At 41.4% G+C, this 23662-nt stretch overlaps 2 protein-coding genes across 8 annotated transcripts; both read left to right on the forward strand.

Moving 5' to 3' along the window:
- Positions 1 to 959: 959 nt before the first annotated feature.
- On the forward strand, positions 960 to 15178 carry ercc6 (excision repair cross-complementation group 6). Of its 7 annotated transcripts, none has more exons than XM_031738992.2 (22): positions 960 to 1060; positions 1643 to 1851; positions 1941 to 2169; positions 2331 to 2451; positions 2569 to 2683; positions 3280 to 3985; positions 5292 to 5423; positions 6088 to 6246; positions 7128 to 7263; positions 7516 to 7686; positions 7779 to 7955; positions 9209 to 9325; positions 9771 to 9866; positions 10546 to 10764; positions 11201 to 11311; positions 11789 to 11908; positions 12166 to 12260; positions 12744 to 12889; positions 12989 to 13564; positions 13706 to 13871; positions 14009 to 14087; positions 14179 to 15178. In XM_031738992.2, the coding sequence occupies exons 2-22, from the start codon at positions 1656 to 1658 to the stop codon at positions 14623 to 14625; spliced, it is 4314 nt and encodes a 1437-aa protein (XP_031594852.1). In that variant the 5' UTR covers positions 960 to 1060; positions 1643 to 1655; the 3' UTR covers positions 14626 to 15178. The 7 variants fall into 7 exon arrangements, with proteins under 7 accessions (XP_031594852.1, XP_039477810.1, XP_039477809.1 ...); XM_039621876.1 differs by having other exon boundaries at positions 963 to 1008; XM_039621875.1 differs by having other exon boundaries at positions 989 to 1060; positions 1646 to 1851.
- A 1875-nt stretch (positions 15179 to 17053) lies between these two features.
- Positions 17054 to 21415, forward strand: drgx (dorsal root ganglia homeobox). Its single transcript, XM_031738968.1, has 6 exons — positions 17054 to 17111; positions 17914 to 18014; positions 18540 to 18641; positions 20324 to 20496; positions 20812 to 20924; positions 21036 to 21415. The coding sequence occupies exons 1-6, from the start codon at positions 17054 to 17056 to the stop codon at positions 21413 to 21415; spliced, it is 927 nt and encodes a 308-aa protein (XP_031594828.1).
- The last annotated feature ends 2247 nt before the right edge of the window (positions 21416 to 23662 follow it).

Here is a 23662-nt window from a genome sequence, read left to right on the forward strand (position 1 = left end):
CTGGTTAAGCAAATAAAACAGGCAAATGTCTCCATTTTCCTACATTCACAAGCCAAGGGTGACAGCAATATTCATCCCTATATAGTTATGTTTGCTTACACAGATAACACTGTTTGTAAAGATTACTGACTGCTGCTCATGCGCTACAGTGCAAGACGGAGAGGAAATTTTAATTAAGCCCTTCATTTATTTTTGCATGAAAGTGGAAATAAACTTCCTCCCAGAGGCAAATACTTGGAGCTCCTCATCCATGAAGTGCAGGCTTTCCAAGACTCAGAAAAAAATCACAGACACTTGGCAAATTAGAGGAAAAAAATAATATATAGTGTCTTAGTAACATGTTGGAGCCCCACGTGCCACCAGAAAAGTTTCTGTGTGAGTCTACAAATCCCAAGAAATCTATTCTCCAAAGGAAATGCCCTAATTTGGTGTTTTAATTTTAGTGATAAAGAGTTCTGCCTAACATGTTTATCCAAAATCAACAAGCACTGTTCAGTTAAGCCAAGGTCTGATGACTGTGAGGGTCATAGTGTATGATTCCCGTTATTTCATAACATACTCATCACTCAGTGATCCTTTGTGCCTGTAAATGGGATCATTGTCATCCTCTGCCATTAGTGCAAAAAACTATTTTATCAGAAGATAAAGATCATAACTTCTGTGCTGATCTGCAGTGATCCTTCCCTCTAAGGAGACAAAACAATAAATACCTGCAAAGCAGGTAGCAGACCCACCAGATCTTCAATCTTATCGGCATTTTCCTTTAATTTGTCACATTCCTGCATATTAATAATGACTGAAGAGTCTAAGTGGCTCCTAAAAAATGCGAAGAGTTGTTTTTGAAAATGTGGTTTACAGTTTCTCCCATGTTATGGCAAAAATAAGTGGTTTTGTGGCGCCATCTAGAGTGCAATGTTCTCTGCTGCTGTCAACCAGCAGAGGACGCTGTTCAGCAAGTTAATCATTGAACGGATGCCTTCACTACCACCGGAAACCAGGAAGAGGCTGGTGAGCAATATGACATAAAGCGAGCCAGTGATGTTGTATAACTGCACGTTTTGTAAGTATCTCATTGTCACTGTCGCTTTGACGCTGGGCTTAATGGACCAAATTTCACTCAAACAGCGAGAAGCAGTGGGTGCTGTAGTAGGAACATATCTGAACATGTTTGGTCCTTTGAACGTCCTCTGTTTGTTGAAGCTGAACAGCTGATGATGTTCGGCTCACTGTTAGCTTAGCACGTTAGCCTAGCCACGTAAACAATAGGTTGTGAGAGACTTGAACGTTTCTTTCAGTTTTATGCCTGTCCTATAACTCAGCGTCTACCCGCTAATGTGGTACATTCTTTAATTTAAACGGGTATTATTTACATTCATTTCTTCCCATTACGAGCCTCCACATTCACATGATAATTAGTTTAAAAGACCCTTCCGTTAATCGTTAGTAATCATGGATATAAGCTAGGTTTTGATTCCGATCGTTACATAATAACGTTCAGCGTTAACGTAGCCTCTTTGGACCTAAGAAAAAGACGACAAGCAATAACCGTTTAGTTTTATTTCTCTATTTAAAGCAGTTCTTTAACAGCTTAGACGAGACAATGGCTTAAATGACTTGTTTGACATCTGTTTGACACTTCTAGCAGCTGCTTCACTATGCCTGTAGACGGTACAGAGGACCAGGTGCCCTCCTCTCTCTCTAGCCCGGCTAGTGCGGCCCTCACCCCGGGAGGGACGGAGGAGGATGGAGCTACAGGCGGCTCAGCAGTCTGTACTTTCCCTGAAAACAGTCAGGCCCCGGAGGCTGCTGCAGCCTATCCTGCCAACACTGGACCTGGGGAGGGCAACAGCGGTGAGCTGTGCAGCATGTTGAGAGAGGAGATGGAGAATGTCATTATATCCTTATAAAATCATTTCATGCGTTATCTTGGGTGCATTTAGCTGGGAAAAGGTCTGGAGCCTTGCTGCAGATTGACCGACAGCGCATCCAAGCAGCTTCTGCCAGTTCGGGAGCTGATGAGCTCCAAGGTCTTGGTGTGGCTGTGTATGACCAGCACATACTTGAACAAGGTGTTTTGCAGCAAGTGGACGAGGCGATCCAGGAGGCCAGTCAGGCTGCTGTTAAAGCTGAAGCCGAGAAGGAGTACCAGTCTGTGTTGGATGATGTCAGGTACAGGAATTTAAAAAAAAATGTAAATGGTGTGTGTGTGTTGTGTTGAAGTAATCATATTACTGTGTTGAGATGCTATAAACTAAAACATTTTTTTATGAACAAGTAGCAAAACGTCAAGGGACTAATAAGTCTTCTGCTTTTAATCATGTGTGTTGCAGGTCTGTTACAGCATCTTTAAAACATATCAACAAGATTATTGAGCAGCTTTCTCCTTACGCAGCCTCCAGTAAAGACATCAGTAGGAAGATTGAGTCTGTCAAAAGACAGAAAGAAAATAAGGTAAAATACTACATATGTAACGTTTTAAAATAAAATAATCTGGTTTATATGATGATGGTGTAATAACATAATAATAATAATGGTGTGATTGTGGTGATGAAAAAACTTGTCATACAGGAGAAACAGTTGAAGAAAGTCAGAGCCAAACAGAAGCGACTTCAAGCCATTCTGGGAGGAGAGGACACTCAAAGGGTGGAATTTGAGTTTTTGGCAGAAGATGATGGAGAGGAAGGTAACGTGTTGTTTTTTTATGTACTGACTGGAAACATTAACCACTGATCAGTGGATGGAAGCAACTCAATTTTTTTGGCGACCAAGATGCCTAATTTGTAGCATTCACTGATTAAGGTCCATATTAGGTGGATGAAGGAAATTTACTGTGCAATAATGGCTGTTTAGAATAGCAGGGTGTCCGTTTGTTTTCTGCCTTCAGCAGATTTCACTTCTGACACAGGCTTAAATAGGTGTGACAACTCTCCTCTTATATTGTTTGTTGCTACACAAGTCTGTTCTCACACATAATATTGTGCAATACACATAACAATACACATAATATGTATTTCACACCTACAATTCAAGCTAGTATAACTACACTTGTCCTCAGCTGTAATAAAGGTTATACTTTCAGTATATTCCATGACTGCTCCGTGACTTATTCTGTGAATATTTAACGTGCAGTCACATAATTCCTGCACACTAGCCGAGGTATTTCTTTCTCTAAAACATAAATAGACCCTTCTGAATCCTTAAGAGTTTTCCTGTAGGCATTCATGTTGATTCTGGCAGTGAAGAAAATCTCTGAGTCTGTATTTGTGTGTGTTATACCAGAAGCGGGACCATCCACGTTGGGCAGCATGCTCATGCCATCTCAGGAGACCGAATGGGAAGAGCTTATCCGGAAAGGTCACATGACTCCTTTTGGAACCCGAATCCAACAGAAGGAGGTAAAGAAGGAGCCTCGAAAACTGATGCTTGCGGAGAACTCTGCTTTTGACCAGTACCTGGCAGACCAGGCCAAGTTGGCTACTGAGAGGAAGAGAGTCCCTCTCCTTAAGAAGAAGAAAAGCTCTGGGGTTGGAGATTCAAGAGAGAAAACCAAAAGAACGGTTTCATCTTCCAAGGATAAAAAACTGCGTAAGCGTATGCGAAAGCTCCAGATAACTGCTTTAAAGGCTCATCCTAAGGCCCGGCCCAAGGCTGAGCCACAGCTCCAAAAGCAACGGAGAAAACGTCACACTGAAGGAGAGGAGACAGACAGCGAGGGGTCAGAGTACCTCCCCAGTGACGAAGGAATAGATCCTGACCAAGAGGAGAGAGAAGCCATGGAGGAGGGCTTTGGATACGATGATGATGAGGAGTATGAGTTGAAACCATACAAGAGAAAAACCGAAGGGAAAGGGAGGAAAAAAGTAAAAAAAAGTGACAGTGAGGAAGAATACCACCCTGAAAGTACAGATGAAGAGGATGATGACAAGGGAAAACCGAAAAAATACAAAGATGATGGAGATGTGGAGTATTATAGGCAGCGAATAAGGTATGATCATGCACTACTAACATTGCTCTAAACTCGTGTTTGGATCTGTGGTTGGGTGCAAAGGTGTGCAGAGTTTTTATAAAACGAAAGCAGCAACTTATGCCTGCATATGCCATGCTCAAAAACCCACCAGATTGTTCCTTTTACTTTGCATCACATTTGTAATGGCAGTGCTGCGTGCTATTGTTATTCCTTTTACTTAAGGAGGAAGCAGTTGTCTCTTTTTCTGCTGGCTCCATAGTGCAGAAAGAGAGTTAATCCCAGATGAGATTGGCAGCTGTTTCTTGACTAAGCAAATTCACTCCCTGCTCTTCTTCTCTCTCTGCTCTCACACTGGCCTAATTATCCTCCTGCACATGGTTTTATACACTCACTCACTCTAATGCTCAAATTAATGGAAGAGCAGCCCTAATGAGATTTCATATTTATAGCTGCCAAATAAATTGTGTTGGCATGTGTCCTTTTTCTACACTATAGTGACTGAATGTCAATTCCACAGCATAGACACGGCATGGATGGTGAGACTAGCTTATACGTGGAATGATATTGTTAGAGCGGGCGGTATTTGTAGTTGGGTGGGAGGTGGAGTGGGGGCAGAAAAGTGTAATTAACTGAACCAATGCTTAGTCTTGACTTAATTAGAGAGTGTGGTCTCCCAGGCCTAGCTTAAGGACCAGTTTCGTGGCAGGGTGACAGGACCAGGCCCAAATGAAGATGGATTCTTATCCTCTGTACCTCACACCTTTCTGGGGAACTCGCACTACTAATTGTCTGTATCAATCTTCATTTGCTGTGCGACGACTGTGCCTCTAACTGCCCTCTCTCCTGCACTATTAAAACTGTTTTCCTTTTACATTTCCCTTTTTGCTGTAGATGTTCCACGGCTCAAGGGAAATACCCTCAACTCAAAACATTCACTATCCTTACACCTGTGTAGACAAACCCTCAAATAAAGCATGGAGTGCGAGAGGTGCAAATAGAACACCTTTCTATCCAGTCTCCACTTATCCTGTTTAGGTTTGCACTATATTCACTTGAAGTGTCTGATTTAGTTTGGATCACTTAGTTGTTTTCATTTTGCATCTGTAACAATATACATCACTGAAAGTTGAAACAGGTTGAGTTCTTCACTGTTGTTCAGGTAGTGTATTAGTCTTTTTAAAAGATGAAGCAGGTGTTTGTTCTCAGCACCCAGGCTCACTGAGGTTACCCCTTGCGGTTGTGAGCTTCTAACTAAAATAAAGAAATTCATTTTATCACATCGGTGTGCAAACACTTCATCAGTGTATATTAATTTTCTCAACAGGAGATGGAAGCGTCAGCGTCTTCGAGAAAGGGAGGAGAAGAGAGAAAGGGGTGAGGAGCTAACCGATGACAGCGATGCAGAATTTGACGAAGGCTTCAAAGTTCCTGGTTTCCTCTGGAAAAAGCTTTACAAGTAAGTTCAGTCTGAAACATTGATTATGGGAATGAGTTATCTTAAATATCCATGCATGTAGATAGAGCCACTTTTATCAAGTGAGAAAGTGATAACAAGGACTAATAAAACATTTTTCGCATAAAGATTATATGTGTACTTTGTTCTGCATCACAGTCACTGCTCTGAAAAAATAATGATTATTTCATCAGCAAGCTATGCGATTTATTTGGTCACTGCTTCTGAAGGTTGCTGGTAGTTACTGTTAAAAAAAATCTGTGGGCTACTATGAAACGGTTATGAGAAAAACATCAGTTTGAGTTTTATGTGATTGATAAGATTGCCAGCCCAACTCTCATTGTGATTTTAACTCCATTTACCTTTGCAATGTTTGTCACACCTACTATGCACTTTTGCATGGATTTAATAATAGTGTAATACTCACTGTGATAAAATTGACTTAGAGATTGCAAGTGCAGTCATTACTCTTCACATCATTCATTGCCCCTTCAGCTCCTAGGATTATGTAATTTAATGACACTTGAGCAACGTGGACTGGTCACTGATGAGTATAGCTGATCTATGAGATTACCGGCAATCCTTTGTGTGTTTATGTGGATTGTCCATGGTTTCTTTTACAACCATGTGTTTCAAGTGTTTGCATTCATATCAATGACCTTTTCAGGTACCAGCAGACGGGTGTGCGGTGGATGTGGGAACTCCACTGTCAGCAGGCAGGGGGCATCTTGGGGGATGAGATGGGATTGGGTAAAACCATCCAGGTCATCAGCTTTCTGGCTGGACTGAGCTACAGCAAACTGAGAACCAGAGGGTCCAACTACAGGTGTGCGCACACACACATGCGTACACACAAACTGTGTCCAGAGACTGTGTGTCTGTATGGTATGAATATTTGATTAGGGGGATTTCTACTTGAGAGTGTTCATCTGAATTATTAAACATGTTTCAATTATCAGACTCTTCACTTTTTTTCTTTTTTTTTACTGCGGACATCAGAGAAAACACTGACACTCTGTGTGTGGGTGTGTGGGTGTGCTTGAAAGCGAGATCGCGTTAGAGTGAGTGTCTGCATGAACCCTTAAAATGAATTTCAGGCTCATGAGGTGGGGGTAGAGCAGGTGGGTGACAACAAATCAACCGCCAAAAACATGACGGAGCTCTGCTGATAATCTGGTTTTACTTCCTCGAACAACACTCATACATTTATTGGGTGGAGCTTCCCTGATGGTCAATACTCTGTCTACTATAGACGCCCACAAATTGATTGCTTGCAAACTCAATTATGGTCCAGTATCAATAGCTTCCACTAGGCAGAGGTTCATACCAGCCCATTAGTGTATCTTTTGTGTGTGCCTGTGTGTGTGTTTGGCAAAGTTCTTGTAGATTTTCACAGAGGAGCTGAGGATATGTTCACACACTTTCTTTGATTTATTATAAGTACAAGGCTTTGTAGTTGCGTCATTCCGCTGTGCGCTGTTCCTCATCCTTGAATGCATCATATATTGCCATTGCAATCTAAGCATATGTACTTTATTTTACTTATTAGGGAAAAGACCTTTTATTTTACACTGTAAAAATGATGGCTCTGATGTGCTACTGAAGCCTGCTCAGGTTATCCAAAGTTTAATAAAAGTTCCATTGTTTGCCCATCTTAATCTCTGGTTTGGGATTAAACACTTGTCTGTGGTGTTTGTTTCACTGTAGGTATGCTGGTCTGGGTCCAACAGTCATTGTGTGCCCAGCTACAGTCATGCACCAGTGGGTGAAGGAGTTTCATACCTGGTGGCCTCTTTTCCGAGTGGCAGTCCTACATGAAACTGGGTCCTTCACTAGCAACAAGGTAGGTGTTCATGTGTTTTATACAATCTTTTTTTTCCCTCTGGGGGGCACTAGAGGTCTTTTTACGGTATTATCTCCTGACCTTACCTCCCACTCTTTCCCTCTTTTTAAAGCCACATTGATAATGATGCCCTACAACATTCTTTTAAGTATATGATACTAAACATGGTTAATAACTGCACTGGTTTATTTTGTTTTATTTTTTAAAAATATTAAGGTTTGCGTCTTTGTTTTTTTTCCCCCGATTTTGCAGGAAAAGCTCATTCCAGAAATAGCAGCATGTCATGGTATCCTTATCACTTCATATTCAGCTGTGAGGAATATGCAGGAAACCCTACAGCTCTACGACTGGCACTACATTATATTGGATGAGGGCCATAAGATCAGGAATCCAAATGCTGGAGTTACTGTTGCTTGCAAACAGGTATTATATAAGCATGGACACATGCATGAATATAAACAAAGTTCATGTGGTTGTAATTAATCAATAAATGAATTTTATTTTCTCTTCTCTAGTTTCGCACTCCTCACAGGTTCATTCTGTCAGGCTCACCAATGCAGAACAATTTGAAGGAGCTGTGGTCTCTGTTTGACTTTGTGTTCCCTGGCAAACTGGGGACGTTGCCTGTTTTTATGGAGCAGTTCTCCGTGCCAATTACTATGGGTGGATATAGTAATGCGTCTCCTGTACAGGTACACACACAAAATTGTGAAATAATAATTTATTTCAGTTCTGGTTCTGTGTCCTTTTCCTCTTTTGAAGTGGAGTAATGTTATTGTAATGGAAATATCATTCCAGACAGGAGCCAGTTAATCCAGCAACTCTACTATTTCTGTAACTGTATCATAAGGGTGGAGCATAAATGGGCTATGCTAATTTGAAAATACCTTCTATTCACGTATGCACAGTTTTGGAAAGCTTGATGGAAGCCATTAGGTGCAGTGCAGGATAATGTAGGCCCATGCAAGGAAACTTCTGTGCATCCCCAGTGTGTGAGAGAGGGAGAGGCTAAAGTAGAAAGGCGGGGAGCTAAATTGTAGCCCTTTGTCATTAGTGTCCAATCGTTAATAACTCACTGACTGAATAGATTTAATTATTTAAGATGGCTATTGATGCTTCTTCCGCTGTCGATAATAAAAACCTTTACTAATTATTAATGTTATTAAATGGTCAGAGAGGGCAAAGCTCTGCTGCCTTATCTTCTTCTCGAAATTCTCAGAGCAGCAAAACGGGCCCTCAGATGATACATAAAGTGCATGTATGTTCAACTAGATGTATGTTTAAAAAAAAAAAAAAAAACATGTGTTTGAGGTGGGGCTTTATGAGCATGTGGATATGGGCTCTATTACTGAGGCATGCATTTGCAGCCCCATGTGAATCCACTCAGCACCTTCTGCCGAGATCACTGGATCATCTGCTGCCTTCCTTGTTTTTGTTTTTTCTTTCCTCTCCACTTTACCCCATTGAGCTCAAGATCCCACCATGTTATTGTCCCCTCCAGCCTTGCCAAGGGTGTCTTTGATCCCCCCTGTGCATCCCCAGTGAGTTAATGTTTAAAAGACTAACTGGCTTTTAGCACTGACCCCACATACAGTTTAGCAGGCCATTTGCAGTGGGGCTTCTAGTGTGGACCAAGTGTGTCTCGATCTCCCCCTCTGTTTCCACTGGAACTGGCCAGCAGCACTGATGAAAGAAGGCTGTGTCCCTCGAGACCAGCAGCACTCAGATCAATGTTGAATGGCTTGTACCGCTTAGAGGGACAGCAACATGAGGTGATGAGAGATAGCAGATGAGTGGCCAAACAACAACCATGCCTTAGGAAACATGAGCGCTGACAGGAGTGAGTGTGTATGTGTTTGCTTGGCATGCTGACCTGAAGGTTCCTTTTGTTTTAAAGCAGTTTGTTTATCCTTAAAGGTGTGATTTTTATTTATTTATTTTTAAGGTCCAGACAGCATTTAAATGCGCATGTGTGCTGAGGGACACCATAAATCCTTACCTGCTCAGAAGAATGAAGGCAGACGTCAAGGCTAACCTCTCCTTACCTGACAAAAATGAACAGGTATTCATCATACTCTAAGACTCTTGACCCTGCTCTGTCTAAGTATTGAACAGCCTCTAACGCCTGCATCTCTTAACAGGGGAGATGTTTATCTGATTGGATGTGACTATTATGTGCCACATCTAAGGAGTATTTGATGAATGTGCATGGCCCCTGTCAGGTGAAACCAGCTAATAAAGTCCCAGTAAAGTAAAAGAAGCAGGTATTCATTAAGGCGGCTGGTCTCTGGTCTGTCCTTGTGGCTGACGCTGGTGGACTTCTCAGTCCACTTCTGCTCATTAAGTCAGTCCCTCAGGACAGCGGTGGCTTCAAAAAAAGCCGTCGCTTCCTTCTAATTTCTCTTCTCAAACACTTCACTTCATCAAGGGGCTTTAAAGTGGATGTTCACTGCTCATTATAAACTCCTACACTGCCCTCTATTGTGTGTGTTTGTGTCTGTGTGTAGGTTCTGTTTTGCAGATTGACAGAAGAGCAGCGTCAAGTGTATCAGAGCTTCTTAGATTCCAAAGAGGTCTACCAAATACTAAATGGGGACATGCAGGTGAGCCTTCATAGTTTGTGTTTTGCTTTTGTGTTTGGTTGACACACACTTTACGAGGATAAGAAAAGCCAAAGTAGAAGACTTCCTGGAACAAGACATTCATTATTTAACCACCTAACCGAGGCATTTCCGTTTACCTCCCTCTCACAGAGCCATTGTGTGGATTTTTATGAACTCTCGTACAATTAAAGATCCCCACCTTTAAGTGGAATCTGTGGAATTGAAATTATTTTGCCATGTAAATTATGTTAAACACCTAATAGCTTGACTTTGGTATTGTTTAAGAGGTTCAATTCGAGAAGGTTGTACAGTTGTGTTTCTCACATTAGTGAGACCCTTGAGAGAGAAACTACCATTTATCACCACTGACCAAATGGACGTGGTTGGAGAGCTAGAGGTGACCACAGATTGTGCATATACGCACACATGCATGCTCTTACAGACGTATTCAGTGGTCACTCTCAGTCCATTAACCACCATTACTAATGCAGTGACCACTGGGCCTTCATCAGGAAAACTGGCTAAATTGTCTTTAAATAAATTATGTAACTCATTCCTGTAGACTAACATATTTTTTTAAGGTGCAACACATTAAAAATCTGTAAATTTATCAAAGTTGACACCAGTTCTGCTGACAGCGTTCATGAAGGAATCTCCTTTTTCTTTTTGTCTCACGTAGGTGTTCTCAGGTTTGATAGCTCTGCGTAAGATCTGTAACCACCCGGACCTTTTCTCAGGCGGACCCCGGATACTGAGAGGAATCCCTGAGGACCAGCTAACTGAAGAGGAACACTTTGGCTTTTGGAAGCGCTCAGGCAAGCTGATTGTTGTGGAGTCGCTGCTACGTCTCTGGTTCAGACAGAGCCACAGAGTCCTGCTCTTCACTCAGTCCAGACAGGTGAGGAACACTTTCCTGAAATAAGCACCAGTATTAAAGACGCATTAACAATGGTTTGTATAAATACAAAAGATTTTTGTAAAGCCAAGACAATTCTTCCCTCCTTTACATCTTAAATTGTGGTGTCATGTATATATATTTGTACGTGTTGCCAACTACCTATAAGCCTGTTAAATTTAGTGTGTCTGTGAGCGTGCGAGACAGAAGGAAAAAGTGAGGAAGTGAGAGAGTGTGTATATGTGATGGAGGCCCCAGCTGTTGCAGTCAATACCAATGAGATTATACCTCAGAGGGAACCTGAGACCCTCCCTGTCGGTATCTCTGTCCATGTAATATTAATCTGCTCTAATCCTTTTAGAGATAATCCAAACCTCAGCCCTTCTTTCCCCGTCTTTATCTCCTCTTTCTGCTGTCTTTATCATCCCACTCCTTCCAGATGCTGGACATCTTGGAGGTGTTTGTAAGGGAGAATAACTACTCGTACCTGAAAATGGACGGCACGACTACAATATCTTCCCGACAGCCTCTCATCGCTCGCTACAATGAGGTAAGGATTAGTCATCTCTAATGGCTGTATGTGTTTCCAATGAAAATCCTGCCCTGAGGGACCAAATGCTTCAGTGGAATCCTTCTCACCCCGAGGTGGGGACGCTAATTGATGAAAATCTGTTGTTCAAAGTGGGTGTGCTCAGTTTTCTGTGTGTGGAAGATGTTGAAATATCACTTAGCATTAAAGCGCTCTTTAAAACTAAAACTTTTTAAAAATGTGTTGTATCTAATACCAAATCTGGTCAACATACACTGCATTTAGATAAAGCTGTTTTATCGTCTTTAAATAGGGTTTAATTTGAGAATAATTTGAGAGCAGGAGATTGTTATCTTACTTGCATTAAATTTTAACAATTTACTAATGAAATTTTTTTTTACAGGATTATAGCCGAAAGTGATTATCAAAGAGAGTATAAAATTGCAGATTGGGTTCATTAATCACCAGTATTTTCTCTGCTTCTCTCTTTTTTTTCAGGACAAATCCATTTTTATCTTCTTGTTGACCACTAAAGTCGGAGGTCTGGGAGTCAATCTGACTGGAGCCAATAGAGTCATCATTTATGACCCAGACTGGAACCCCAGTACTGACACACAGGTTAGACAGCCACACGTAAAATAATTAAAAACATTGACTCAGTGAATTATTTCTCATGTGAGTCTTAATGTTCCTTAGAGTTGTGATTTGTCACATTAAATTGCCTACTTTTTTTTTTTCTTGTTGGATGCCAGCTTTTCATGCGTTTCCAATTTCTTGTTGCCTGGTTCACCTGCTGCTCTGTAACACGCTTTTCCTCCTTTCTCTCTGAATGTTCGGCTTAATCATTTGCTCTGAATGTGTTATGCTGCTCGCAGGCTCGTGAACGGGCTTGGAGGATCGGTCAAAAGCAGCAAGTAACAATCTATAGACTGCTGACTGCTGGGACCATTGAAGAGAAAATCTACCACAGGTAGACAGCAGTTTACTTTTCTAAGCACTTTATAAGGATAATATTCAATTGCAAAACCAAAATCCTCCGTTGGGCATTGTGTTTTCTCTCACCCAGCCTTTTTGTTTTAGTTTTCTTTCTGTTGATTTCACACATTCATGAGTATTGGCAATGACGTGACTAATTGCTTACATCACTGCTATATTAGTACTTGCACTGTCCCGGTTCTAGGTAATTGAAAAGCATTCCTGCATTATTAAATGGCCAATTGAGGACTTCTAAACTGTTGCTCTGTTTGTTTTTTTGTCTGTAAAGTGCTTTCAGAAAGCAAGTTGGAAAAACTGCAGGCATTGTGTTTTGATACCTACAGTGGTGAGGTTAACTAATGTGCTCATCCATCAGCCAAACTACTCTGTGGTGACAGGGGATCAGGACTGCCTGCTGAGCTAAAATGGCAGCTTGCATTCAAGTATGTAATTCTGTATTTTATCTGCTGTAATTCAGGCAAATCTTCAAACAGTTCCTAACCAATCGAGTACTGAAGGATCCCAAACAGCGACGGTTCTTCAAGTCAAATGACATCTATGAGCTGTTTACTCTAGCTGATCCAGATGGAGGTCAGGGAACAGAGACAAGTGCTATTTTTGCAGGTCTGTAAAACAAATGTCATTGTCCATTTCATTTCATTGGGTTGCTAAAAATAAGCTTGAGGGATTTAATTTGACAAGGTTTATTTCACCCTAAAACAGGCACAGGCTCTGACGTCAAAGCACCCAAGAAACCCGAAAAGCCAAAGCCATCACACAAAGAAAATCACAGCAGCCACGCACCTAAACACTCCTCAGCATCCTGCATTAATACAGTTACAGACAGCACGCACACTCCTGCATTAAGGGCCGGAAGCACCTCTCCATGCAGTAAAAACTCTCAGGGTAAACAAAATGTCCCGATAGACAGTCCAAGCACCAACCAGGTTGCTGTAGATATAGCGCCTGCGGGACAAAATAATAACAGTGACTGTGATGCAGCCAAACCAGACACAAATACCTCAAACTCAGCCAGTTTTCACCAGCACAGAGGCAAAAACTCTGCCCGGACCAGCCCACAGAAACACAGGGAGAAGAGGAAACACTGTGACTCGGACGACTTGGACAAACGCAAACATAAGAAACACAAGCGCTCCCGGGATGCTCGATTCGAAGGCCACCGCATCTCTCATTTGGTGAAGAAAAGAACATATAAGAAATCCGAGAGCGAAGACAACGCAGCAGAGGACCAGAAGAAATCAGACGATTATGTCTTGGCAAAGCTGTTCAAGAAATCTGGTAGGTTTTTTTTTGTTTGTTTGTTTGTTTGTTTTGTGCACTGGCACCGTCTGCAGTATCAGACATTTTTATATACAAGATTTGCGAAGCGGCAAGCTTCCTTTTCTTATTCTGTTGCTTTTCTTCCATGGTGTTTCTCAGGTATTCATAGTGTGATGCAACATGACACCATCATAGAGTCTTCCAATCCTGACTATGTTCTTGTGGAAGCAGAAGCCAACAGGGTGGCTCAAGATGCTCTTAAAGCTCTTAAAATTTCCCGGCAGCAGTGCAGACTGCGCTTCAACAGAACTCCTCCCCCTGCAAAGTATGTAGTCTCACACTGATACTGTGGGGGGTTTTTTTTTCTGTTTTTGTTTTTTTTAGAGCTTCACTAATTTAATTTAAAACAAACGTATCATTCTCTGAAATGTATTTAAGTCATTCTCTTGTTTGCCTTCTCAGGAAACGCTTTGGACAAAAGAAGAATTCTCTCTTAGCTACACCTTCTGTTCAGTCTGTTCCCACTTCAACCAAATGCAAGGTAATGGCCAGGTTCTCATTAAAAGACGTCACTCTGTGGTTTTTCATTTCTGATGCCATTTTGGGTGTATTCATTGATTTCTTTTGTTTAGGATGCTGCTATTATAAAGAAGTCTGTGTCAAAGAAACCAGGTTCAGGAGCTCATTTCAGCGGGGAGGGCGCAGAAAGTGACTCGAATTCCACCCCGCTGTCATCCTCCTCTCTGCTGGCCCGGATGAAGGCCCGTAATCACCTCAGCATGCCCTCCAGGGGAGAAGAACCAGAAGAGGAGGAGGAGGATGCCTCGGGAGCTGCAGGGAGTCTTCCTGCTGCTCCGCCCACTGAGCACGATGAGCTGTTGGTGGATCTGCGCAACTTTGTAGCCTTCCAGGCGAGTGTGGACGGACAGGCCACCACCCAGGAAGTGCTCGAGTATTTCAAACCGAGACTGACCCAGGAACAGGCTCCTGTCTTCAGAGAGCTACTCAGGAGCATCTGTGACTTTCATAGGACCTCTGGTCAGGAGGGCATCTGGAGACTCAAAGAGAGCTTTCGCTGAGGGAAGAACATTTAAACACTCTGTCAAGCTCAAGCTTACAGTTGTCTTGCAACCTTCTTGTTGTTGCTTGCATCCAGGAAAGACATTTTGCTGTACAGTCTTGGGTTACCTAATGAAGTCATAATTAGTTAAGCAAGTCTTGAAGGTAGTTTCTGTGATTGAGTTTGGCGGTTGTTCTGTTCTTTTTTTCATTGTTGCTTGTACCTGGTGATACTTGAATTCATTTATTTTAATTTGACTAAAACGGTGTAATACCATATTCAGATATGTGTTTACTCTCAAACTTTGTTCTTCAAAAACCTCAGAGATGTCAGATTATACCAACTTTCTATTAAGTTTAAGCGTAGGGTGCCATTTTATACCTCACTAAAGGTTTTTGTATATTTTATAATAAACTTTCTTGTACACTGTAGAGTGTTTTGGTCACTTCAAAACAAATTAATATTGCCTCTCTGTTATTTGCAGGCATTTTAAAAACTGTCTTTTATATTAAAAAAATAAATGCAATCCTATATATTGCATGTACTGTATGCAATAAATCTGATGGCTGCTTTTCTGGCTTTGTTATTTCAAAAATACACAGATGTAAAGGAAGATTTATGATTATGAATATATGTCAAACTATTTGCATGTTACAAAAGACGTGGGACAGTTTTGAATCAAGAACACAGATAAATGTGCGGATATTAAAATAACACGATAACTCAAAATTGGACGGAAAAGCTTTTATTTAACTGTGGTGCTGACCAGGGTCCTGAAATGGTCGACGGCCAAAAATTCTGCAGGCCTATGCAAAATCTGCAAAACCTGAACTAGTTAAAGTTTATTTGTAAATGTGTCTCTACCTACGGAGATGAGATGAGTAATTTCATTTAGTCTTTTAAGCAATCATCAGAGGATGGAGAGGAAAGGCGCTGACAGGAAGCACACACGCAGACACACACACACACACACACTCTTAAGGCCTGCACTCTTGTCAAGAGTTGTCTAGACCAAATATTGGGATAAAGTTATCAACCGTTATTTGATTTCAATTTTCTCCACGCACCTCACCGAGGTCATAATAACAACTTTATTTTCAGTGGTGCATAAATTAATTACGCGCATTTAATAACTAAAATATCATTATATTCCCCCTTTAATAACATAAACGCTGCACGCCAGGGAAACCCTTAATAGCGCGGGGCCCTGTAACTGGCCATTATCCGCCTGTAATGATATTACAGAACCAATTACGCGCCATTAGAAGGGATTTTCTGCACTTTATGTGGTTTAGTCCAATCCCGCACTCCTCTTCTAAATTTCAGCTGCTTCTCGAAGCCTCATTTTGCCTCCACCTCAGAGACGCATGGCGTCTGCGCTCTGCCGTCCCAGATGCGCTTTAAAACTAATTGAAAGGGTCCCGCAGCAGATCATTTATCTGAGGAAGCGAAATAAATCGCTGGACCCCTTGCTGTGAACAAAATCAAAAATTTGGCCTTGTGAGTGTTCTACATGCGCAAACCCTTGTAAAGTGGACCCCCTAACACACCCTGACGAGCAATTAAACCACCCGACAGTCAATCTAAAACCCAAAAGCAGTCATCCTGCTTTTTTTAATATATGAAAGAACCAAATAAAAAGTGCAGTGGGTATGTGTGCATGTTTATGGTTAGGGAATATGCTTGACTCTGGAATAACAATCACTTGTGATGAATTTTTTTGGCACCAGAGCAGAGCTGCCGTTTGCCACCCCGGGTATGTCTCTCCTCTCCTTCTTTCTGTCTTTCTCTGACACACACACACACACACACACACACACACACACACACACACACACACACACACACACACACACACACACACACACACACACACACACACACACACACACACACACACACACACACCAGGGGTTGGGGGTGAGAAAGACAAAGCCGTGATAATCCGATTAGGACCAATTAGGCGTGAGATTCAGCGACACTAGCTGAAAGCCTTAACACTCTGTAGACAGTTATACAGTTATAGAGACATCTGGACACTCCCAGAGAGAAATAGAGAGACAGACAGAGAGAGAGAAGTGAGTAGTGTGTGTGGGTGCGTGTGAGTGTGTGTGTTTGCAGGAGCGAGAGAAAGAGTGTGGGGGGAGCAGGAGACAGAGAGATCTGGACACTCCCAGGCAGAGTCAGAGAGTCGGTGGAAGTGCAGCAGCCACTTCTCTCCGAAGCGCTAACTCACTCACATCAGCATCCTCACCGCAGGTAGGATGCTCTCACACATCAACTTTGAATCTCGCCAAATCCCGCACGATTCTGTATCTTCTGCTGACGGTTTAAGAGTGTTTTTGTTGCTACCGTCACAGATCCCCATTACTCTAGGTGTGTGGGTTTAAGCTGAAACTTTTGTCTTTGTTCCAGGTTCCGTTTCGGAGTCTCTTAAGCGCGCAAAGATGTTCTACTTCCACTGTCCGCCTCAGCTGGACGGAGAGTGCTGTCGCTCCAACACGCGTAAGTTCGCTGTCTTACTGTTTTTCCAGCTACGGATTATTTCTAACGTTACTCTTAAAGTTGTTCTCCGTAAACTTTTGTGACGTTTAGACAGCGCGGGGTGATTCTGCGCGTAAAGTGTGTGTGCTGTCGGAGACTTGAGAATGGGCCCGAATTTATCTTTACTTTCTCTAAATTATTATAATATAATAATTTAACACAATGTGTTGTTATTAATTGTTAATTAAAACAACACCGACTTATAAAATGTATTTTTCATGTCGTGGTAATATGTAACTAAAAACTAAATAAGTGAAACGGTTTCGGTTGTGAATCTGAATATCGCATGTAAAACAGTCTTCAAATTTTAACTTGAAAGTGTTTGTTGCTCATTGGATCTCTACTAATATTTATATAACTCCAAAACAGCAGCCGGTATATTTCCCCCCACAAATTCAGCGATGGATGTAAAGGGTTAAGTCTGATTTTCCCTCTGCTCTCTTTTGGAGAGAAGAGCTGGTGGTTTGGCCCCGGGGCAGAAGGGGCGTTTTGTCCCGGGCACAGATGTTGGGTGTCATGGCTTTTAGTCCGTCATGGTTCCCCTTAGACACCTAACGTCAGTGTTTCATGCAACTAATGGAAACACAAAATGCGCGTGCTTTGGCCAATATTTGTATTTTTATAGCCTTTCTTTTATCACTTTTATCACTGAACTTACCTAAATACAACATGAAGTTATTAACTCCTTATTAAAGCAGTATTATATTTTTTTTCTAAGTGTTTGAATTGTTTCCAATTTCTCCCTCTCCCTCTCTCTTTTCAGTGAATTCAGGCGGATTTGGCAACCACGCCCCAACTGATTTTGACGATGGATTTCTACGTAGGAAACAGCGCAGAAACAGAACAACATTTACTTTGCAACAGGTAATTATTTACCAGAACAAATATAAAAATACACATATTTAAATGCAAATCAGAGAAGAAGAAATGGGCCTAGCTGAAACTTCTCTTAAAGCAAAGCAGGTGTAGGGCGCTCTAGCTTTCATCAGGAGTAGGAAATAAATACAAAGTTGGACAAGTTTTCTATTTTAAGGCAGGGGGCTTTTCCCTGATATTCACCACAGACATAAAAAATAAAATAAAAATAAAACCTTTATCGCAAATTTATTTCCAAAAGCCCAGAGGCAATGATGCCATAAAATCATATGAAAATAGAAGACGACGAAAGATCTGTTGATTATTTTATTATAATTGTAGATTGTCACGCGTGTATTTAACTGTAAGTACTTACAATTACAGTCTAATCTTTAACATCTTTATTTAGCGTTATTCACTATGTCTCTGTACAAAAAGAAAGAAACAAAAAGAATAATCTGCTTATATTCAAATCAACTGGCAAATCATTTTAATAATTAAAAGTCTGCCCTCTGTTTTTTTGCCAATGTGCAGTTGGAGGCTTTGGAGGCTGTTTTCGCCCAGACCCACTACCCGGACGTGTTCACGCGGGAGGAGCTGGCGATGAAGATCAACCTGACCGAGGCCAGGGTGCAGGTATGGCTGCAGCAGTGGTAGTGTGTCCTGGGCACGTTTGACCATGCAAGAGAGGGTAAATTAAGGCACTCTGTCATTCCGGCTATGCACTTTAATAACATCAACATAATGGTGAATATTAGATTAGCTTGATTAATCGGTCATTCATAATTAACCAGCGATAATGTTCTTCACTAATTCGTCCGCGTCTCTGAGGTAGGAATACATCATCCGCGCAGATCTCGTTCTCGTGACACAGCCAGAAAAGAGAGAAAAAACATGTGTTTTAAAAGAGGGCAAAGTCCGTAGCCTCCACAACTCCCTTTTCCTATCTCCCTGATTCTATCACACACACGCGCGCGCACATAAAAGAAAAAATGGGCAAGCATGCACCTTAAATGTGCCAATTTATATTCCGCTCCTGCCCTGCACATATGCGCGGTTATAAACTTGGCCAGATGTAATTAAGTTATGTGTCCTGTATGTAATTTCCTGCATTCCAGATTTGCTTTTGGGTTTTGTTGTGCGCGCAGATCTAATTGTGGGAAATATAATAGTTTGCCTTTTGTTCCCCAGGGTCATCTTACTATCGCTTAAACCCAATGGCTGGGTTGATAATGGAATCCAGCGCTGTAAATTAGGGATTGTAAACAAATTATTCCCCTCCTAATCCGATTACCACATTCCTATTATTAAATCTGAACATGAATCCACCGCAGTATGCAGGGATATTAAACTTACATTATTATTAGAAAATAAATTTCCTTTCTGTTGTAGTGTTGTTGCCCCCCCCCCCCTTTTTTTTTGTAAAGTGTCAATGGGCCTCCCCCGCATTAAGAGCACGCCGCAAATTGAGATTAATGGAGCAATTATAGCCCATTCAGAGATGGGTGTGTGTGGGGGGGGCGCGACTTCTAGCTGGAAGGTGCAGGGGTGAGATAAGTCCATCGGCTGTATTGTTGTCCTGCCACCAAAATGTTGTCCTTTCTTTATGCCGAATGAATGCATGTGTTTTGTTTGGCTGTTGACATCATTTATACCCCCGGTACAATAGCAGGGATGCAGAGCACATGCACACCGACTCTAACCTCCATTCACACATCATGATTAATGCCTGCTAGAACCAAGTCCTAATCGAATCTGATGTTGTCAAACAATCACTAAATAGGGAAATAAACGACTTCATCATTGCCGCCTCTCTCTTGGGCAGCACAACTGTCAGTGGGAAGTCATTAAAATATGATAATGAAAAATTGCTCAATTAAATGTTGTTATAGGCACTGACCTTCATTCGATTAAGATACCAGAACTTGGCTATATGTGCTCTCAGCTTTGTGGATGCTGAAGGTTTTGGGGCTAAGTCAGGGACTGTGGGAAATCAGAGCATTGCTTTGACAGGTTCAAATGCCTCTTGATAAGAGGGGTCACAGAACAAAGGAAAGAAAGAACATTTCGTTTAACTTTGCTGTTAACAAGATTAAAAAAATGTGAATATATATTTAATGTAGTTTCAATTTCTCTCAATATTATGCAAGATAGATTACAAGCCTAAATCCAAGGAATTAAACTGAAATTATTAAATCTGCTGGTGTGTCATTGGGCCTATTTTAGAATTCCAGTTTTAATTTATGGTTTAATTAATTTGTTGTACTTTTTTGTTTTTTTCACATTTTTAATTAATATTATTTTTTTGTCAAATGCAGGTTTGGTTTCAGAACCGCAGAGCAAAGTGGAGGAAGACTGAGCGAGGGAGCTCGGACCCTGAAGGAGGGAAAGAGCAGATGAGTGAGGGAACTCCTCCATCTCGCAGCATCAACTCTCAGTCCCCAGTGGACCAGGGCAGAAAACATAAAGAACCACTGGAGATGCAGCCAAGGTGAGAAGAGACAGACAGACGACCGTCGTCACAGTTATCTTAGTGAAACAGCGTCCTGTTAAAAGGGAAATTTGTGAAGCACTGTCGGCCAGTCTGCTGTTGGATTCAACTAGAAATTAGAAAAGCCAACATTAACTTCTGGAGAAAGCTCCATATCATTAGTCAATAATTCTAATTCATTAGTGTATTTAGGAAATAGCTCAAGATATTTCTAGATATATATTTCTAGAATAATTTGTGTGTTTAAAGTTATACCTGGATATTTAAGTATTAAGTAATTCCTAATACTTAATTAAGTATTTCTTCTCTCTCCAGTATCAACAGGACAGTGGGTCCTGGTGGTCCCTTCTTTCCATCCTGCTTACCAGGCACCCTCCTTAACTCTGCCACCTATGCCCAGGCTCTCTCGCAGGTCGCCACTCTGAAAGGTAAATATGATTTTTGTTAACTGATGAATAAAGATGGTAATAAAGATGATGAGGATCTTTTTTTTTTTTTAAGTTGGCTTATCACAAATTCCACTGATTCTCATTTTTCAGGTAATGGCTTGTGCTCGTGCTGCGTTTCGGACCCCATGGGCTTGTCCTTCCTGCCACCCTATGGTTGTCAGGGTAACCGCACAGCCAGTGTGGCCGCCCTGCGCATGAAGGCCCGTGAGCACTCTGAGGCTGTGCTGCAGTCTGCTAACCTGCTTGGTGCAGCAACCGGACCAGGTGCCAGCGTGGGAGTCCTGTCAGGAGTCGGCGTGAGCGCAGCCGGGGTGGTAAGACCCTCGGTGGGTCCTCCCATTGAGGTGTCAGGTGCTGTCGGAAGAGGGAGAGATAGCTCCAGTCCCACCTTGGCTTCCAAGGTCCCAGTCCTGGGCAGCAGTCCTGACAAGCACCCTCACTGCCCTAAGGAACCACTGGAGAAAAAGTGAAGACGTTGGACACAAACGTGGATGTACCGATACTCTAAATCTGTGTGACTGTGCCTGCTGTAACTACTCGACCCTGGCTGTATGAGAAACTAAGCACAAATGACTGACTCCAGAAACAGCCTGGGACAGACTTTTCTCATATCACACTGTATGGATGCAAACATTTAACTATTTATTTGACAGTAAGTTATGATTGTGAGAAATGCTCAGTAACTGGGGCCTCGTTCCCTTCATAAAAGCACAACTGTGGTTTTTGGATCTATTATCTGTCTTCATGCACTCTTGGACTCTTTCGATGGACTTAGATACAATATGTGTGCGACAAAGACATATTTGATAATGTGAATTTAAATAATCCTGATGTTGTTCCTCTCATTTTCATTAGGAGGACTGGTGGTTACGTTGTAAACATTAATGCATGTAAACTGTTAGCGTGCAAGTGGCTGGCAGGACAGCGAGGAGTTTTGCAGGATTTTGGGCAATATATTGTTTATGGCATCAGGTCAAGCAATCGCCTCTCATTCTTTTGAGTTTAAAAGTGAAAGTGCACTTTAATATTAATCAGGCATTTTAAGTGTAAATGTGTACATGTGCCAGACTACCGTATGCTCATGTGTGAACCCCAGGCAGGCTAAAGCAGACTCAGCGAGAGAGCGGCAGTTGTCCCTTCCACTCTGTTAGCACATCTGTAGTGCCAGCAGACAGGGAACACACCAGTCCTGTTGTGACATGTTCTTTAAAACAATTAAAGATGTACTCGCTCATGTTCCTCTCCTGTTGCCTCTCGCTCCAGCCATCTGTTCTAATACATTATTTATCAGCTTCCTTTAAAGCTGGGAGAGGAGAGCATTCGTGACTCTTATTATTTATTTACTTTTAGGAACGCTTGCGCTCACCCTTCCTCTCTGTGAGCCTTTTTTTAAATTTTTATTTTTAATAAACCCCATTAAAGATGATATATGCTATTTGTTAATGTTGGATTTACATTTGAAAAAATATCATCTGTCATCACCTCAGGGCTCTTCACAACGTAGTTTATCACGGGCAATATATTTGTTGATTCATTATTCTTAAATATCTCCCCTCACTAGAATGACTCTTGAATATAGGATCGACTGATCAGACTGAGAATACTTAACCGCAGTGCACACAACCAGTAGTTGCTGATTCAATTTGCGTCCTTGAGGATTTTCAGGAAATTACTTTTGATAGTCAATAACACAATTAAGTAAACTACACACACATTATCATGAATAATTGATAAGAAATTATGTATTACCATGAAGTAGTGATTCAATAATTGATGAGGCGACACCCTGGTGACACAGGAGAGGGAGATAATGTCAGAAGTCGTGCCAGGTTGTACACAGATCATCTTTTTCTTCTTCTTTTTTTTACACCATTATGTGTGCATGTTGTAAATATCTGAAAACTATACCAATAAAGTGAATCTTTTACTGATTGTGACTTTAAGACTTTTTGGTAGGATTTTTAATTTCTATGAACCCACACAACATTCGTGTTACATTTTCAGAGAAAATGCCAAAATTTAGGCAAAAGTTTCAACTTGGAGGCCATTTTTTAAATTTACATATTTGATATCATAAAACACTGCAGGTATAGAAATATTGCATTATGTAGCAAATGCTCTCCTAGATCTAAAAATGGCCCAAATATTATTACCAAAAACATATAATGCTTTATCTTTAAGTGCATGAGAGAGCTCCAGAGCAAAGATGTTGAGCCCAGTGACATGGCAGCTAATGATAACACAATATCCTTATACAAACCAGCTTCTTCTCCAAAATGTACCAGTATGGACGACGTAATCCGGCCAACTCATACAAAAGACACGGAAAAACACATTCAGTCTCTCCAAAATTGAATACAGCAGTTGTGGAATTTAATCATTAGCCAAAACAAAGGATGCTGAAGTTATAATGACTCCGATCATCATTAAGTTCTGCATGGTGCCCATAATTCACTGCTTTAATATTTCATAAACAAGTCAAGTTGGTGTTGACATTCAGCTGTGCATGTGGCATCATTGATAATTTTCTGTCACCTAAAAAAAGTCCTGAGGCGGTTTTGTGGAGCATTGTTATATCAAATTAGCTGGAGAGTGGCCAGAAAAGCAGACAAACATGGTGAATACGGGGGACAGCAGTTGAACTCTGTTCTTACAGTGCAGTTAATGGGCTTCTTTTGTTGCAGTAATGAAATATTTTTGCAGGGATGTGGGGAAGA

This window comes from Oreochromis aureus, linkage group 13 (assembly GCF_013358895.1).
Source record: "Oreochromis aureus strain Israel breed Guangdong linkage group 13, ZZ_aureus, whole genome shotgun sequence".
Taxonomy (NCBI): domain Eukaryota; kingdom Metazoa; phylum Chordata; class Actinopteri; order Cichliformes; family Cichlidae; genus Oreochromis; species Oreochromis aureus.

What these genes read in the sequence shown, in the direction of transcription:
- ercc6 (XM_039621874.1), top strand. An exon ending in GTAATGCGTCTCCTGTACAG is followed by an intron (nt 7,956 to 9,208) that starts GTACACACACAA and finishes TTTATTTTTAAG; the next exon opens with GTCCAGACAGCATTTAAATG. An exon ending in AGAACTCCTCCCCCTGCAAA is followed by an intron (nt 13,872 to 14,008) that starts GTATGTAGTCTC and finishes TTGCCTTCTCAG; the next exon opens with GAAACGCTTTGGACAAAAGA.
- drgx (XM_031738968.1), top strand. Translation starts at nt 17,054, where the DNA reads ATGTTCTACTTCCACTGTCCGCCTCAGCTGGACGGAGAGTGCTGTCGC. An exon ending in GTGCTGTCGCTCCAACACGC is followed by an intron (nt 17,112 to 17,913) that starts GTAAGTTCGCTG and finishes CTCTCTTTTCAG; the next exon opens with TGAATTCAGGCGGATTTGGC. An exon ending in GCAGGTCGCCACTCTGAAAG is followed by an intron (nt 20,925 to 21,035) that starts GTAAATATGATT and finishes CTCATTTTTCAG; the next exon opens with GTAATGGCTTGTGCTCGTGC.